The sequence below is a fragment of the Pholcus phalangioides genome, unplaced genomic scaffold, assembly GCF_987345545.1.
Source record: "Pholcus phalangioides strain wild (caught in Gottingen) unplaced genomic scaffold, Ppha-v1.0 ptg000015l_1, whole genome shotgun sequence".
Classification (NCBI taxonomy): domain Eukaryota; kingdom Metazoa; phylum Arthropoda; class Arachnida; order Araneae; family Pholcidae; genus Pholcus; species Pholcus phalangioides.
The window spans coordinates 30,481,767-30,499,123 of NW_028301608.1; the positions used below are offsets into that span (position 1 = coordinate 30,481,767).

General features: G+C 37.9%; 1 protein-coding gene across 4 annotated transcripts in view; it reads left to right on the top strand.

Annotated features, from left to right (window-relative positions):
• The window catches only part of cora (erythrocyte membrane protein band 4.1 like coracle), a 57,938-nt gene that overhangs the window by 6,127 nt on the left and 34,454 nt on the right, over nucleotides 1–17,357 (top strand). Inside the window, exon 1 of one of the 4 annotated variants that reach the window (XM_089243308.1) lies at nucleotides 15,254–15,414. The exons of the other annotated variants lie outside the window; for them this stretch is intronic. Within the exon in view, the coding sequence (XP_089099434.1) occupies nucleotides 15,322–15,414 (93 nt within the window). The 5' untranslated portion in view covers nucleotides 15,254–15,321. Of the gene's footprint in view, nucleotides 1–15,253; nucleotides 15,415–17,357 lie in introns of those variants that run through there. 4 annotated transcript variants of the gene reach the window in all.

A 17,357-nucleotide genomic window follows, 5' to 3' on the forward strand; every position in this document is an offset into this window, starting at 1 on the left:
CAGGAGTTGTCCAACCTATAGCAAGAAAAATTTTTTGCGGTCGTGTGTCATAAAACCTCACGTCGTAAAATATCATTTTATGACTCGGGAAATTAGTGGTTTCTTGTCGCTGTTATTATTTGATATAAAACTGGGTTTCTTTACTTTATGCTCATAATTTACTTTATGATCATTATTTTTTCTATTTTATTTTCCTGTTGGAAAAAAATACGCTATAGCGTGATCTCGCGTTTCCTGCTGCCCTTCTTATATATAAAGTGAACCACTTAACTTACATTGTACATTGGAGAGTTTTTTCCCACTGAGGGTCCCCTTTTCCTGTAGTGTGTGTTTGCCTACTCCCCGCGTATTATTTGGCGTCGTTCCCAGCCCATTGAATCATACCCCCCATACCGATCGATGATGATAAAAGAAATATAGAAAAAATTATAATAATCGGGAACATCTCTTACTAAGTCTATAAAAAAAGAAGTGTTTTTTGTTAAATTAAAATTTTGAACAAACTATGTCTGCAAATTCAGTAGCGCCATATAAATCTGACACGGTGCATAGAAAATTTTAACCCATATCCGGAACAACCAAAATAATTTTTCGTACGTGCTTGTTTCAAATGCGGTTCAGCGCTGCTAGGGCTCAATGTCAGTGGCATTTCGAGGTAATTCCTCTTAAGGTGATTTTGTTGGTTCATTTTGTTATATTTATGTGCAATTGCATAGCATTGTAAGACAAGTCAATTTTCACAAGGTTTAATCGTAATAATAAGTTATCGCTTATTAAAGAAACATTGTCTTGTCGGCCAATTTTTCTCTTTGCCTCTTATTTTATCATTTCGCTGATTAAGAAAACGGGGCAGTTTCAAGAACATCATGGGGGGAGGGGTGGATTGGCAAAGTGATGTTTGGGAGCACTCCCCCCCCCCCTCCCGAAAAATCATAGTACCAGATATCACTATCATGGGCCGCCAACGCACTCGATGCCCCCCATAGCACGGCTCCAGTGAGCCCGCGTGTTAAGTTTGAGACGGCTCCACCGGAGGTTTGTTGATTGAAAGAAATTGCATTTTTGTCCAGTGACATACAGGACTTGTGACGGTTACTCCCACTAGTCACCTGGGATCGCGATCGGTTTGGTATATCTAGGAAGTCGTGCTTGAGTCCGACCAAAGCTGCATTAAGAGTTCTTTCAAGCGGCTTTGGGTCCGACCGTTAAAGTTTCTAGGAGGCCCCAAAGGAGAATATGGTGAAATCTGCGACGTACGTCGCTGAACAATGTGTGCAACTGGGAGAATTTTAAGAAAAATGTAGAAAACGCTATTGTGAGAATTTTTACTGCAGACAATTTTCAATCAGCCAAGGGCTCGTTGCAGAACAATGCAAAACATTCTGCTTTGGGGCTAGGAGGTTCCTAGAGATTGTATCTAGGAGGTAATGGTCCCGTTCTGCTTTCACAGCTAGGACACCTTCCTTCGCTTTTGTCCGAAAGTATACGGGTTGGGTCTGTGAGACCTAACCCGTGCACTCACGGAACATTTTTTCACCCGTGCACTGGAGAGTTAAAACTACGTTTCTGGACTCTTGGAAAACTACGGGGTGCCTTTAATTTTTTTATTTTACTAGTGATAGTCCTATTCTCAAGACATAAGACTTCATTCATTGAGAGCAGTAGACGCTATGACTCCAGCTGGTGATGGACTTGACCCTCCTTGCATGATCCTCCAATTTTCTGCTTGTAAAAAATGTAAGACCTATGAATAGCTTATTATATCCCGCTGAAATATTTATGAATTCCATTGTATGTGACAATAAACGGTGCCAGCAAAACCATATACGTGTCTATAAAATATTCATGGAATATCAGGGGAGGAAATAAATGTAAAAAAAAAAGTGACGAAACGATGAATTTCAACTAAAAATCTCGGTAAATTAAATTGAATTTTTCAGATTTCTTGTCTTAAAGTATTTCACTGCTATATGAATGAAATGCGTGTAATTTTTTTTTTGAATTAGGAGAGTGCTTTCCAGATTATTATATCTTCAGTGATTTATAAAGTCTTTTTCGCAATCTAGCGATAATTATAATACGCAAATGAAATAGAGAAACATGCGTATTAGGTTTGTTTTGTTTTCGTTTTGTAAATAAAAGAAGAGATAAAATAATCTTTTATCCCAGTGCTGTCTTAACCCATTTTTGACTGACTTTGCATTTGCAAATACTTTTCATTACAATTTTTGCTTGAAATGAACATTTCGGGAAGTAAAAGGTCTAATGAGTGTCGTAGCATTTTTTAAAATTTGTTTACAATGAAGTTTGATTTTTTGTGATTTTTTAAAAATGAAATTTCAGAAATTTTATTCCTGACCATGAACAAAAATAATTTTTTTAAAAATAGAAAAAAAAATTTCAATTTTTTTGTCACATGGTACACGAGGTTTACCAAAATTCTAATTAATTATTTGATTGAACTAAGATAATTTACATTAATTAGAAAGTTAATTAATTAGAAATTTACATTATTTACAAAGAAAAACATGTTAAACTGATGTTCAATTTCTTGAAACTTCGAAAATATGTTATTTAAGTAGCCAGTCATCATATTTTTTGTGCGCCAAATATAAAATTGTGCGCCATTTAGACAGGAATTGTAAGAGTGATTAAAACTGTCTTAAAGCATGGCCCTTAAGTGCATAGGATTTACGTAAAATTCATCCCCACGCAGTTCACCGATAGAAAAATCCAACGCTGGGAAAATTTACCTACTGACAACAGTTCGTCACCAGTGAGTGAGAGAGTGATAGTATGAGTGATTAAGTAAGTGAATAACCATATTGGTAATCGAGCGAGTGGGAGAGTTCATAGGCGCAGATAGATTTGGAAGTCTGGGGGGGGGGCAAGATGATGATGTAAATTCATATATACATTAGATCAGTCGACTCCACCTTTGACGCTGGGGGGGGGCGTATCTCCACCCATGGGATAGTTACCAACCGAGTGAGTGACTTAAATGAATTGGTAAGTGAGCGATTGAGTGACCATATGAGTGAATGGGTGAAAGCCCAAGTGAATGACAGTGTGGAACTCTGAGTCACAGAGTGAGTCAGTGAGTGTCTCATTCACACGCTTGCTCAGCTACTCACTCATTACTGCCAGTACTTCACCGCATAACAACTCCAGTCATATCGCTACATAGCAATTCACCACCGATAGAGTTGAGGCGGAAAATGAAGGCGTCATCTATTGGTGGTTGCCCCATGTTCGTGGGGAAAGTTGCTCTCTCACTAACTCACTATCCTACTCATCCATTCAATCACTATATCACTTTGTCGATGAATTTTCCTAGCGGTGAATTGCGTTATGCTGAATTTTCCTTTCGGGGAATTTTTGTCTGTGAATTTTTCGGCTGTGAATTGTATGCAATGAATTTTCCGTACGAGTGCAGAGGGGCCAATTTCATGAAAATGAGATCCGGTTAATATTTTCGAGTATAAGCGTGTAAATTGAAAAGGAAAAAACCTATAGCCTGGTTGGGACCTCAGAAAAATTACTTAACCCGGGAGGGGGTGGGCATGATTCTCTTAAGATGGCCCTGCCATTGACTAACATTTCTGCTTACTGTAAACTTAGCACAGCATTGTTCACAAAGGCAATCAATTGCATTTTACGATACTGCTGAGTAATAAAAAAGACTGACTGACTTGTCAGCGTGTTTTTCATTTCGTGCTGGCGTATCTACGGCAATAAGCCCAGACGTGATCTTTTTCATTGACGGATGCGTATAAAAAAAAGTGGATGGTAAAATTGCGTGTCATTCACCTCAGGCTGAAATCCATTAAGAAAAAGGGGCGACAATTTTCCATGATATCTAATGCTACGGTGGCGACATGACATTTCTCTCTTCCCCCATCCCCAAACTTCATACATGCCTACCGAAAGCGAACTGTAGTTCTCAATGTTATCAGGCTATAAGACTCAGCAAATCGATAGGTCTAATATAGAGACACGTGGACAAGTAGATAAACACATTCTCCCGGTCCTTAATGAGGGCAGGAAAAGATATGACAGAGTGCAGAAAATGTGCGCTGTGTACACACACTGTTCGATTTTTCGCTGACTAGGTATACTCTTATTGGTTTTTTCCATGACGAGGTTTTTGCAAAAATCATTTTTTCGCTACATCCGTAGACATGTTTATATTTTATGCCTCAGATTCTCGGATCTAAGTACCTACATGTCCGAAATCATATTATCTTACAGGGAAAATGTTTTATGTGATCCTGCTCTCAATGTTCGCCTAGGCTGGAAATGTGAGCCTTGTTTTCTCCTCGTTAATCACAGTAATAGCGAAGAGTAAAGTTTTTTAATCAATGAGATTCGCAGAAAAATAATCAGTTTTCTATTTTTTCCCCTTCATTCGAATGGTCAGTTTGAACTTGAATCATTCAAGCGAATTTGACACTCTAAGACGACTAGATGTTTAAATGGATTTTCTGAAATTGTTAAGGGGCCTTGTGTGCGCAACGCTTGTTGCAGAACAATGCAAATTCTGCTTTCATTCGCACTTATGTGAATATAGTATCCGCGGAATATGCTTTTAAAAACTTTAATTAAAATTCAATTTTCAAGTGTGCTTGCGGGCCACCTAAAGCCGTCTTCTTGGATCGCAGGTTGAGGAAAAGTGAGGTACAAGAATTTGCCTTGAAAATAAGTATCAGATTGATCAGATAATCAGTTTTCCCAATTTTTTTATGTATATTATGTTTAATTAGACTCACACTTGGCAACAGGTGTACTCGCACTTACAGTTATAATAATTTTTTTCCATACACTCTGAATTTTCATCAATTCTAAAGGTATTTTTTCTCCCATTTTTTCTGAGTTTTCATCAATTCCGAAATGGGACGCTTTAGTCCAGGTCGATAAGATACTCGCCTGAAGTTCCAAGGGATGTTTAGAAAGTGTCGCAAGTTCGATTCCTGGTTCATTCTTGTCAGAAACTTTCCTGACTCGGGGGTACCACAGAAAAAGATTACTATCGCAGGGAGTCCCACACCAACCTCAGGACGAGTATAGGGGAAAAACCCATTCGGAATCGGCAGTAAATTGTAGGTCCCGGTATAATTAATCCTCATGTGCACAAAATGACCGTGGTGCGACAAAAAATATCAGATCAATTCTGTAATTATTTCTTTCCTTTATTCTAAATTGTCACGGGTGCTGGAAGTATCTCTGTCAGTTATTTTCATATTTTTCATTCATCAATTCTGGATTTATATTATTTTACAGACAATTCATTTCATTAGACCTTAATTTTAATTGGTTTTGGAATTATTTCTACCATCAAATCAAAAAAAATTTCAGTTCGACATTTTCATTAGTTTTTTTTTTTTTGTTAATGTACATTTAATTGTGTCTATTTTTTTGTGTATGTATTCCCCGGTCTTACAGAATATGTGAAATCGGGCTGAGAGGGCCCCTGAAATTATTGACTCCTCTCTGGCCTCGTTATTTTTGCACCGAGCCCCGCGTTTGGTGAGGGGGGGCCCTGATTAGACTGAGATTCAAAGTTCAAATTCGATTTTGGAACAGCGATTCTTCTATGCCGCACTATGGGGACTTAAATGAGCCTTAATGACGGACAACGACTTATTTTTTCAATAGTTTTTTTTACAACCATTTTGCGAATGTTTTAAAACCATCACTTCTTTTCAATGTGAGAATTGATAGCTATAACTTGCGAGAGCTCTGTTGATTCGGTAGGGGGGGGGGGGGGGGAAAGAGGAAAGGTAAATTCCCATGCGTTTTTTCACGTAACACGCATTTATTATGTTCGATTCCCTAGATGCGTGGGAAATTCTCGCGTGGTCAAAGGGAATTTTTCCTTTTTTTCCCGGTGATAAGGAAGATTTACCACCATTCAGTCTGATTCTTAGGTAGTGGGGGAAAAAACGGAGCCAATTTATTTATTTATTTTTTCCTCTCTGTGGGATTTCTCCACTAGCAGCTCCACCTTGGAGCGATAATTAGGCGTAAATCTGCCGTGAAGAAGACAACGGATGAAAGCGGGGCGAATGATTAATTTGAAACGTCCTTTCAACTCCCAGATACTGCCCGAACTCCGGCAAATAAGCCCTTGGTAATTAATTATATTTATGTCCCTCCCTCCACCCTAGCTGCCTAATGATCAGTTTTTGGATTGCGGAGTTAGTAGTTAACGTGGAAAGCAAGTGGCTTCCAAGTCCATACTTGATCATCGATTCCTAAAGGACTTTAAGAGACTAATTGCTGCCGCGCTAATTTGACTTCCTGCCAAATATCTCATTGGATTATGTAAGTGTTCGCTCTGGTGCATAGCGTAATTTTAATCCCTATGATTGTCATGTTCATGTGCGAAGAAATTATCGTATCCCACTTGTTTAGAGTTGGTTGGGAATTTCGTCACGAATAGGCCCGCTGCTAAGCAAATAAACTAAAAAAAAGGTCTTCTAGAGCCTTATCGGGCAATTTTCATTTGTGCATCTTTTATTAGCGAGACGGCCACAGAGTTAGATAATGAGGTCCTCTCCTCATTTCTATTAGTGGGTGGGCCCTCAACATGCGGATGTTCTAGGAAGATGAACAGGGAAGAGCGTACTTTTTTACACCTGCCTTCTAGAAAACTGGTTATATTTTTTATTTGTAACTGTCAGAGGCGTGAAGAAGTTATTCGATTAAATTCGCAAGTCGGGACATTCCAAGCAGCTGCTAGTTAGTTTAAATTAGCAATATGATTCCGTTTTCTTGAATTTCTTTTTTTTTTTGTTTTGTTTACAGGGCCGCTAGCGGGAGTCAATGACCCCTAATTGTCTAGATTGAATTCAAAATGATTCTCGTTGTGTGTGTGCTTCAACTTGGTAAGAACCGCTGCTGATCGAGTTTCTTAAACACGTCAACAATCAGACGTAGTGTGAGACATTTCACCTTATGAGTCGCACCTTAAATGCATCAAACGTTCTGGAATGTCAGGAGAGTGGGGGGAGAGGGGTAACTTATGCACGATAGATGCCCGACCAAATCTGTCTCAGCAGTCAACCGATATTCTCGCGGAGTTTCGCTGGGAAGTACTATAACACTTGTCCCACATTCCAGATTTACATCCGCTGTGCGGTCATTTGGGTATCGTCAGGTATCAAGGCCCCAAAGCAGAATAAGCTAAATATTGCGTAAAGTTCAGCTTGAGGCGAAACATCTTCACCAATACTTCTTTATCCACCAGTGTCAACATCACAATGAAAACCTTACTTAATCGGAGTAAGTAACAGGAAATTCAGAAATGAGCGTTTTATCATACACCCTGCATTCTATAGAACCAATAGATTTGTATTTTTTGAGATTTATTTTCGGCAGTCCCCTCTATCGAGGGAAAAATGAACTTTTTTTTCCTATGTCGTATTGTGCCATATTGGATTTTGGGTGTGTTGATTAGCGTTTTACTCGCTTTGAACATGGTCGAAAATAAATCTGGTGTTGTATTGTTATGGCGTAGTTCATTTTCTTTCCTGTTTACCGTAGTTGTCTGATTGATAGACGGTGGGCTAAAATTTGATACCGTTCTGTAAGTGTTTGAAATGCAACTAATGGCGATGATGTCGGGCAGGAATTGGGGTACATGTACGCCTTTTATATGCATTGAATAGGAGAGAGAGAGAAAAGTGGGGAATGTGCTCCTCTCCATTTTATGTCTGGTCTTGGCAACAACACCCAAGGCTCGTGTTTCTTCCCACCTTTTCCCCTAACCAAGAGCTCCTCTTCTCGATCTAAATTCACGCTTTTCTGGAGCATTTTTGATGGTCTTGGGTGTGGTCTCGTTTGCGCATTACTTCAGCCGAGAAAAAGCAATCTTGTCTGTTTCTGGCAAAAGTGCTGTAATGAAGTGTTTGCTTAGCACTTCTCTACCTTCACCTGTTTTTTTCAGGTGTGATGATTGTAGGTTTTACACTTGACCACCACACGTTTGATTTTTAATAATAGTTATGTGTGTTTTCATTTCCATATGCGTGAATGTGTTTTTCCCCACCAGAGTAGTTCATTAATGATTTTTAATTTCCACTGAAATTCTCGGAGAAAGGTTCAAGTCATCAGAATTCATACAGCGAGAACACTTCGGCTAGTCTCATGATTACATAGGGTCATGAAACTAGCAGAAATCACCCAATGGCTAATTCTCAGACTTCATTTCCAAACACAAAAATATTTCGAATTTTGACACGTTTGTTTGGTCTCTGAAACTACTTTCAGGGAGGGGGGTTGTCCACTTGAAGCGATAAACAAGCCGCGCACAGTGTATTCGCAAGACTGATTAATTTAGAAAAAGGACGAGATCGTCGTCCACTAGAAACGATCTTTTCGGTGACGGTAGCAGACACCCGATTAAATCCGAATAGAATGGGATCATACACGTCTTTGCCTTATCTGCGCTGGGGCGCAGTACTGTTTACTTTTTTTTCGCACCACTCCATTTTTTTTTTCTTTTTTGGTCGGTCTCTATCTACCTCTGCCCCTCTTTTCTCGCGTAAACATGAAAACTATAAATTTGATAATTGCCGTTTATGGGTTGTATGGTAAGTATTAATCCATGAAATATTATTAATTCACAACACGAATGCCTTCTCCGAGTTTGTGACAGATGTCTCAAGTATGTCAAACATCGAAAATGAAATGAAAATTATATTTAATTACAATGATCACAGTACTTAAGATATTTACTTTTCATTAGGAAATTTTGCGCCTTCTATTTGCTCAGCATAGAATAAAAATAAAGTAATTAAATGTACGTATTGAAATTCTCAAACGTATTTTTTTTTTTAATCTGAACGTAGTGTAACATCTTTTCCATTAATTCAAAATGTTTCATTCATTAAAAATTTGATGTGTAGGGGTTGATGTGTATTAATAGCTGACGTGTGAAGCGTAATATTCGATTAAACGGGAGAAAAGTCGTTGAAATTATCATTTTTACTAGGAGGTAATGCTCTATGGGGGAAATTTTGGTGCTGGAGGATTTCACCGGTTTAAGTGGAGTATCCTTTATCTCATGGGTTCTCAAACTGTGCGTCGCGGTGCGCTGTTGTACCTCCAATCGTTGTCAGGGGTGCCGTGAACACCCTGACAAAGGCTTTTCGAAGAGATTCTTTGTGGAACATCTCTGGGGAGCCAGCGGAGTTCGCGGATAAGCATTGTTTGAATAGGGGGAAGGGGCGTCGTGGGTGGAAAAAGTTTGAAAATCCCTTGCGTTATCCGATTAAGTGGGTCCGACTGTATTAGATAATTCAGTGTCTAGTCTGTCAACTTCCAGCATTTTCAGAGATAACGGTGAGGAACCTCCACCTATTTATCTATCCTACTTGGAAATCTTTATCGAGTTGCCGGCCGGTGTCTCTCCATCACCTCATTTCGAAAAATCTGGTTGAAACCAGTCACAGAGAAGGAACCTCGTGTCTTGCACAATCCGCCAGTGTTTAGTATTACGGACACGCAACACATGCGTATAAAAAAATTACTTTATAGAAGCTATTATGGAATGTTTCAGTCTCTTACTTATTATACGTATCACTTGCGTGTTTTAGGGTCTACTTTTTTTCCCCTTTTACTTTTTATCATTAGGCTGCGCTCAGAGAGGGTAGGCGCACACGCGACTTGGAGGAAAAAGATAAGGGAAGGTAAAAAAAGAGGCAAGATTCAAGATGTGGTCTAAGACTGAAATGCTGTCTCAATTCCCAAAGAAGAAAAATGCCTCCTCCCCACCACCAAATCTCGGTTTGTGTGGCTCCTCAACATTATTATGGTCCATTAGTCATCGAATTCAAAATTCTTTACGAATGAGAGCGGACGCATTGCTCTGCTGGTTTTTCTTTTCACCACTTTCGCTATTCACTTGCAAAATTAAGCTAATGTAAATACGGAGACTATATTTTTGCTTTTCAAATGAGAGATCATACTGATTGTTTTCTTTCTTGTGAAAATATAGACATGTTGGATACGAACCACTTCTTTACAAGATTGCTTTTGCGAATAATACAGTCAGCCCCCATGGATATCACCGGTTCCAGCACATAATATCCGATTAAGCGGAAAACAATTGTCATTTTACACCATTAATATAATTTTTAAAATGTCTTATATTTTGCAATGTCTTAATCCTCAAATTGTTCCTTTACTACCATCTGTGTAACCATCCTTTTGAAGCAGAAAAATTTTCGCAGTTTTCAAAATCGTTGACGATTTCCTCTGCTTTTTACCTAATCATTGCTCCGTTGATTAATGCATTTGTGGCTCAGCTTGGGTCTTTTCCGTTTTCCTGATCTAGCTTCATTTCTTTTGATAATCTCCTTTACTTTCATCAGAATTTTTCTTAATGCGTGACACCCGAGATTGAGAAATTCCATACTCTTTTGCCAGTTGCAGTTCTTTATATTGCATCCAAAACTTTAAATTTGTTGCACAAACAGAAATCCTTTCTTTTCGTGATCATTTTTTTAATTTGAAGACATTGCGTGAAGCCATGGCGTTGGTGCAGATTTTTACTTTTATTGAAAATGTTAGCGTCCTCTGTATATGGGCTCAACAGACAAAAACAAAATACAATAATTAAATGTACTGAAGACACTCGAAGCCCCGAGTATAGGTTTTCTATAATTCTCAACCGGTAACATAACTCCCGATATTCATCTAATAAAAATACGTATGTAGTGGTTAATTAATACTTGCAGTTGCCGTGTGAATCCCAATATTCGATTAGCGGAAAAATTTGCTAATATTCTGTTGAGTGGGGGAACTCGTCTCTATGGAACAAATTTTGGTTCCTGAGGATTCGTTTAAGCCGGGCTGACTGTGTATTCGATGATGCTGGTTTTGAATCGGTACCATTTTGTCATTCGTGGTTCCTTTGTCTTAGTTCCACTGCCTATCCGTGGTCCCCTAAAATATTCTAAAAACACTCGAATGCCCCGAACAGGAACTCATCAGTGGTGAATATTGATGCGAATATAAAATCAAGACTTGTTCTTGATTTTATGTATTACCTTATATTATATATGTATCTTATCTGCGTATATCTACGCTGATTGTAAATTGTGAGAATGGATTAAAAGCCGACACGGCCGCACCCTCAGGGCAATGTGCTTAAATTGCGCAAGCGACAGAGCCTGGCCGTATTCGGTAAGTAAGCAAGCTAGCTGGTAATTTCGACGTTCACTTTAAAAACCACTGACATAACGCATGGGGTCGTTCCGAAAGTCCTGGGTGTTTGTTGTTGGCACATATTTCCACTGCTGAGCTGTCTGTTTGTTAAATTAAGATAAACATTTTGTGAAAACTCAGGGAAGTCTCTCTAAAAGATACTTGCAGTCAATTTAAAAAAAAAATTGTAATCAGTATATTTTGATAAATTTCTATTGCGTGTTCAACCGAACAACGGCCCACTTCATATTCCAAGGAATTTCCGATTGATAGGCCCCCGGTTCTCTCTCTCAACATGGCTGAGAATTGTCATTTCAGCTTTTTGATGCTGCTCATACAATGGATATTCATGATGTCTATAGAGATAATGTGAATCAAAAATTCATCCGGGAATTTCAATCTAGAAGATGAGGATCGGAGTGGTTCAGACGAATTTGAATGTAATTGCAGCTTGGGCTAATGAATGTACTATGACCTTTAGTGACGTGCATGATGAATGCATGGTCGCTCATTTTGCTTCGAACAACCCACGTTTCACTTACTAGTTGAATGGTGGTGCCATTTTGGATTTAATTAGGGTCACTGATTTGGGAATTATCACTGACGAACGGCTTAGGTTTTCTGAACATTGCTTATCGGTGGTCAAAAAAGCTAATAGAATGTTCGGTTTCATTCTTAAAAGGTCACTTCGCGCTGTCCTAAACTAATTCTTTCACTTTTCTGAGGGACTTGGTTGACAGGGTGCATAGAAGAGCTACGCATGCTCGTGTTGGCACACAAGGCTTGAGCTAGAAGAAATATTCGATTTTTTGAATAGGTTTACATTCGAGGAACGCATTTGTCTTGGGTGGGGGATATGATCGAAGTGTTTAAAATTTTCAACGGGATGAGTACGATGGACCGAGTTATTAATACACCGTTGATCAACCGCTTCCAAAAGAGGACACCTGTATCGTTTAGTAAGGGACAATTCCAGGTTGGGGTGTCGCTGGGGTTTTTTCTTCAACAGGGGGGTTGTCGATGAATGGAATAGCTTACCTCCTTGGGTCGTGAAATCTAAAATAATTGACTCGTTTAAAAAGAAGTACGATGGACATAGTGGGATATAAATCGAGAAGCTATCATACTTAGATAAGACAACCGTAATCTTTGTTATGGGCAGTGTATTGTATAGTATTAATTATCAGTTTTTTCTCGTGATACATGCTCTTGTATTAGGTTGCCGTATTTTAGTTATATTTGACATCCATATTTTATGGGCATCTTTCTTCAGCCATCTCGTTGTGCAACTGACTGTTGTGGCCTTTGATTTTGTACATGTTAAGGTTAGGAATATGGCGAATAGTGATTTTGCCGAATAACCGAATATTCCGCTAAAGTTTTGGCCGAATGTCAATATTCTTAAAATGCATTGCAATTACAAATAAAATTAATGTTTTTAATTGAAAGTAAAATTATTGGTAATTTCAAATGATTAATATTGAATTTTAATTATGAAACTAATTATTTAAATAAATATTAAAAACTGGTAATTGGAAGATTTCTATTTCCACGGTTCTGACAATCAAATTTAACGAACGATGATATATTGTATTTCAATAATACTTTTTTTTTAATAATGCATTTTTTTTCACACGTTTTTTCATTAATATCCTTATTTACCCGCGGGGCGCGGTAGCCCGGTCGATAAGATGCTCGCCTAAAGTACCAAAGGATGTTTAGAGGTGTCGCGAGTTCGATACCCGGTTCGTCCTTGTCAGAAAACTTTCCTGACACAGGGGTACAACAAAAAACGGCGACTTGACCGCAGCAAAAATTGCTACCGCAGGGAGTCCCCCATCGAGGGGTTAGCGCACCAACCCCTCGACGAGTATAAAAAACAAGCCTGCCGTTCGGAATCGGCAATAAATTGTAGGTCCCGGTCTAATTAGCCCTCGTGTGCAGAAAATGACCGTGGTGCGACAAAAATGATCAACTTATTTACCCGCATACTTGAGTATGACATTGTAAAACATAGTGATGCTACTAAATGCAAATTGACATGAGAATAAGCTATTATATTGCCATCCTTACTGTGTAAAATATAGCATAAAAATAATAATTCTTATTTATCATGGATTAAAGTATCGCATTTTTATTTCTTATTTATCATGCATTACTCGCTAACAGAACAGAATTTAATTTATTTCGTCGTTTCCCAGCCCAGTGAGGCTGTCTGACGACTTACAAATAGCCTTTCTCAGGCGTTGTGAAGAAGAAAGACTAGTTTGTACATGTATATGTAAAGCATGAGTGTGTGTTTGTGTAGAGTAAACAAAAATCAAGTCCAACGTCATGTCCACAGTACAAATGCAGTATGTGCTCCGAAAGACCACAATTAGGGAAAAGATTACATACAAAACGTATCTATATATTATAGCGCATACAACATATATAAGATATAGAGATAACACATACGGATATAAGGTGAGTACCATATACTAGTGGCAAAGTAGATAAAATAGGATATTAATATATAAAATAGGATATTAATATGTAAAATAGGATATTAATATATAAAATAGGATATTAATATATAAAATAGTAGATAAAAATAGGATATCAATGTATATACGTTATATACGTTATGCAAATACGTTAAAAGGAACTTATTTTATATATTGTAATCTAATTTATAATTGTATTCTAACTTATACAGAACAATAGAAATGCACAATACTGTATATGTATACATTTTCTTTTTTTTTTTTTTTTTTTTTATTTCCAAATATTTATTTGTTTCCAAAGTTAAATAATACATGAAACAGTATTATTTAATTAATTTAATTTAATTTAATTTAATTATTTAATTCCCACTTTATCTTTTTTCCTATTCTTTTTTTTCCATATTCCTTTTTTTTCATTTTTCTCGAAAACATTTCTAACAAAATCAATATTAATAGAATACATAATTCTCTTTATAAGTTCAGTAGACCGTCCAGTCAGTATGCAATACCCTTTTTGGTCTACGGTATATGGTTCTTTGCTATGGGTCGTAATCATATAGATCAAAGATATATACTGCTATTATTACTCTATAGTCGTAATCCACTATCCCATTGAGATGGCCATATTCGGAGTTCTGTAGATTGTCATAGTGGGTTGTAGATAGCTCCTTGATGAAGTCCAGTACAAGGGGGTATACCCAGGTCTTTCCTGATGTCAGCTCCACGTATAAATTTAGTAGCCCTCACAAGAGACCTTATGATCTTGTTTTGCTGAGATTGTAGCTTTTTGCATGTTGTTACTATGACTTGCGTAGTCCAGACCGGTGCTGCATATGTCATAATTGATCGAAGTATAGATTTATATAGTATGACTTTATTCTTTAAGGAGAGACAAGCTTGAGGAAATGTCATTTTGGACAGCATGCCTAGAGCTTGGGTGGCTTTGTTCCTGACATAGTCATTCTCGCTTAATCCGAACAACTTTTTGATCAGAAATAAATATCATAGAATTTAGTTGACGATATTCTGCTGTTTAATTGTGATTTTTTTTTATATACAGGGTGTCCCATAAATTCCTAAATAGTTAAAAAATTCATAAAAAGAAGGGAAGGAATTGGTGTCTTTGAACTCGGCTTACGAAAAAGTCGAGGGATTTTGTTCAGGGAAGAAAATTAGTTCGAATTTGTCGATAGAGGGCATTGCACAAAACATCACAGATTTTCATAGAAAACTTGAAGCTCTTCTGTGTCCGAAACGTTCGTAAATCTTCAGTCGGTGATTCGTGGCTGAGGCAGTTTTAATTTTTATGAATTTTTAAACTACTCTAAATTTATTGTACACCCGGTATAATGCTCGTATGCTTGATGCTGGAATATATTTGGTCCCATTTGCTGCATATAATTTTTTAAATGCTTAAATAGTTGAATAATTTGTTGATTCTGTTATCCTCGGAATTTTTATAGATGGCTCACACTTAACGTTATCATACTAACTGTGTTATCAGTCATCTTTGATAAACGATGCAAGCTTACGCTATTTTTCGAGACGCTGCCTACCTGAGAGGGAATTTTTTAGTTTACGTAATGATGCGTCTTGTCGCACTACAAATTTTGTACAGCTGCGAATGGCTTCTGTGGGAAGTCAGTGTTTGGGATGCCATGCTGTATTTCTGAGTGTGTTAAGGGGTCTAGGACGTTCGTGTGTACGATGTTCGTCAGTAAGTAATATTTATATAACATTTATACAATATTGGATATAATATTATATCGCATTTCATAAGCAGAGAGGGATTTTTTTTCGGGCTGCAGTTTTGGGTGCTGTTGCAAGTGTAAAGAAATCATCTGTGTTGGAATAAATGGTTTTTGTAAGAATATTTCTTTCTGTTTTTGTCATTTTTGACGTAAAATCATCGTTTTCATATTTATGAGGTGTTTTTTGGACGTGCTGTCTTCTGGTGTGTGTATACATAGAAAACAATGATAATTTTTTTTTTAAATACTATATTTAAAATCATATATAGTATCATTTATAACTAATATGGTAATACGTACTGCATATAAATTCTACAGTTTTACAAATAAATAATTTAAAAATGACATTTTGTAGAATTATTCTATTGTTGATGTTTTATATGAGTAAATAAAATCATATATTTAGGCTAAATGTGAAATTCAAAATCCCTTTCCCCACAGAAAGAATTATGGTTGCGTTTCTTACTGTACCTCAGGCTGCGAAAGATTAGAGAAAGATAAGAGATTCATAGTGAAGCGAAGAGGTACGAATTGCAACGGAAGAAAAAATGCGTAGGAGTGGAGGAGGAGGATAGAGAGAGAGAAAATAGCAGGAGTGATTCTGAAATATGTAAGGGTAAGATGATGATTCCTCCGCAGAAGAGGGAAAGGAAAAAAAATGTGAGAAATGGATCTATCAGCAGATCGAGGTGAAAGCGAACAAGTTTGTTCGACTCTTGCACCTCGTTGAGTGGCCTCTTTCTCTCTTTTGTCTCGTTCCTCGAGTATGTGCCGTGTACAATATAGCAATACAGTTTTTTCGTCGGGCGCAGTAGCCCAGGTCGATAAGATACTCGCCTAAAGTACCAAAGGATGTTTAGAGGTGTCGCGAGTTCGATACCCGGTTCGCCCTTGTCAGAAAAATTTCCTGACACAGGGGTATAACAAAAAATGGCGACATGGCCACAGAAAAAATTGCTACCGCAGGGAGTCCCCCATCGAGGGGTTTAATATTATTTACCTTTTTCATTTTGATTCTAATAAGAAAGGCAAGTGGTAAACTGTTGTACGGAATAAACTTGAAATTTCATATGCGTAAATGTGTGTGGTTAACTACAGTATATTAATATAATCGAATCAAGAACAGGTTGGATATACCTAGTCCGTGGAGCAGACTATCTGCAGTCGTATTTACCGGTTGGGGGGTAGCCTTGGCAGGGGCGTAGCCAGAAATTTCGTTCATTGGGGGGAGGGGGGGGAACCAAAGTGATAGAACAATAGATTTGGCCATCTTTTTCCCTTTTTTCGGTGATTTTCTCACATTTCGGGGGGGGGCAGACCCCCCCAAGTCCCCCCACCCCTCGCTACGGCCTTAAGCGCAAAGTTCAGAGGAACGGTAAATTTAGAGACAAATCGAGATAAATTAGTAGATAGGGTGGCAAAACTTGTATACCCCCACAGTTAAAATCATTAATCCGCGTCTATCTGGAAAGCTGGGAGAGGGGTGCAGTAAGTAAATGACAAAACAAATGACCTAGTAAGTTTGCAAAAATGTGAGTGAACAAATGAGTGACCTAGAGAGCAAGAGATGAGGCCAGTGAGCAACCAAAAGAGTGACGTAAAGAATTTGCAAGGATGTGAGTGATTTAAAAAATTTGCAAACATACGAGTGACCGAGAGCAAGGGAGCACGTGAGTGATCAAAAGAGCATTAAAAAAGAGTCATCATCGACCTAGAGCATTTGCGAGTATGTGAGTCACTAAAACAGTATGCATTCATGTGAATGACGAAAGAGTGACCGACTAGTAGAGTTTGCAAGCGTGTGAGTGAACAAAACAGTATGCAAGCACGTGAATGACCTAGAGAACAACAGACCAAGTCAGTGGGTGACCAAAAGAGTGAACTAGAGTGTATGCAAGCATGTGAGTTA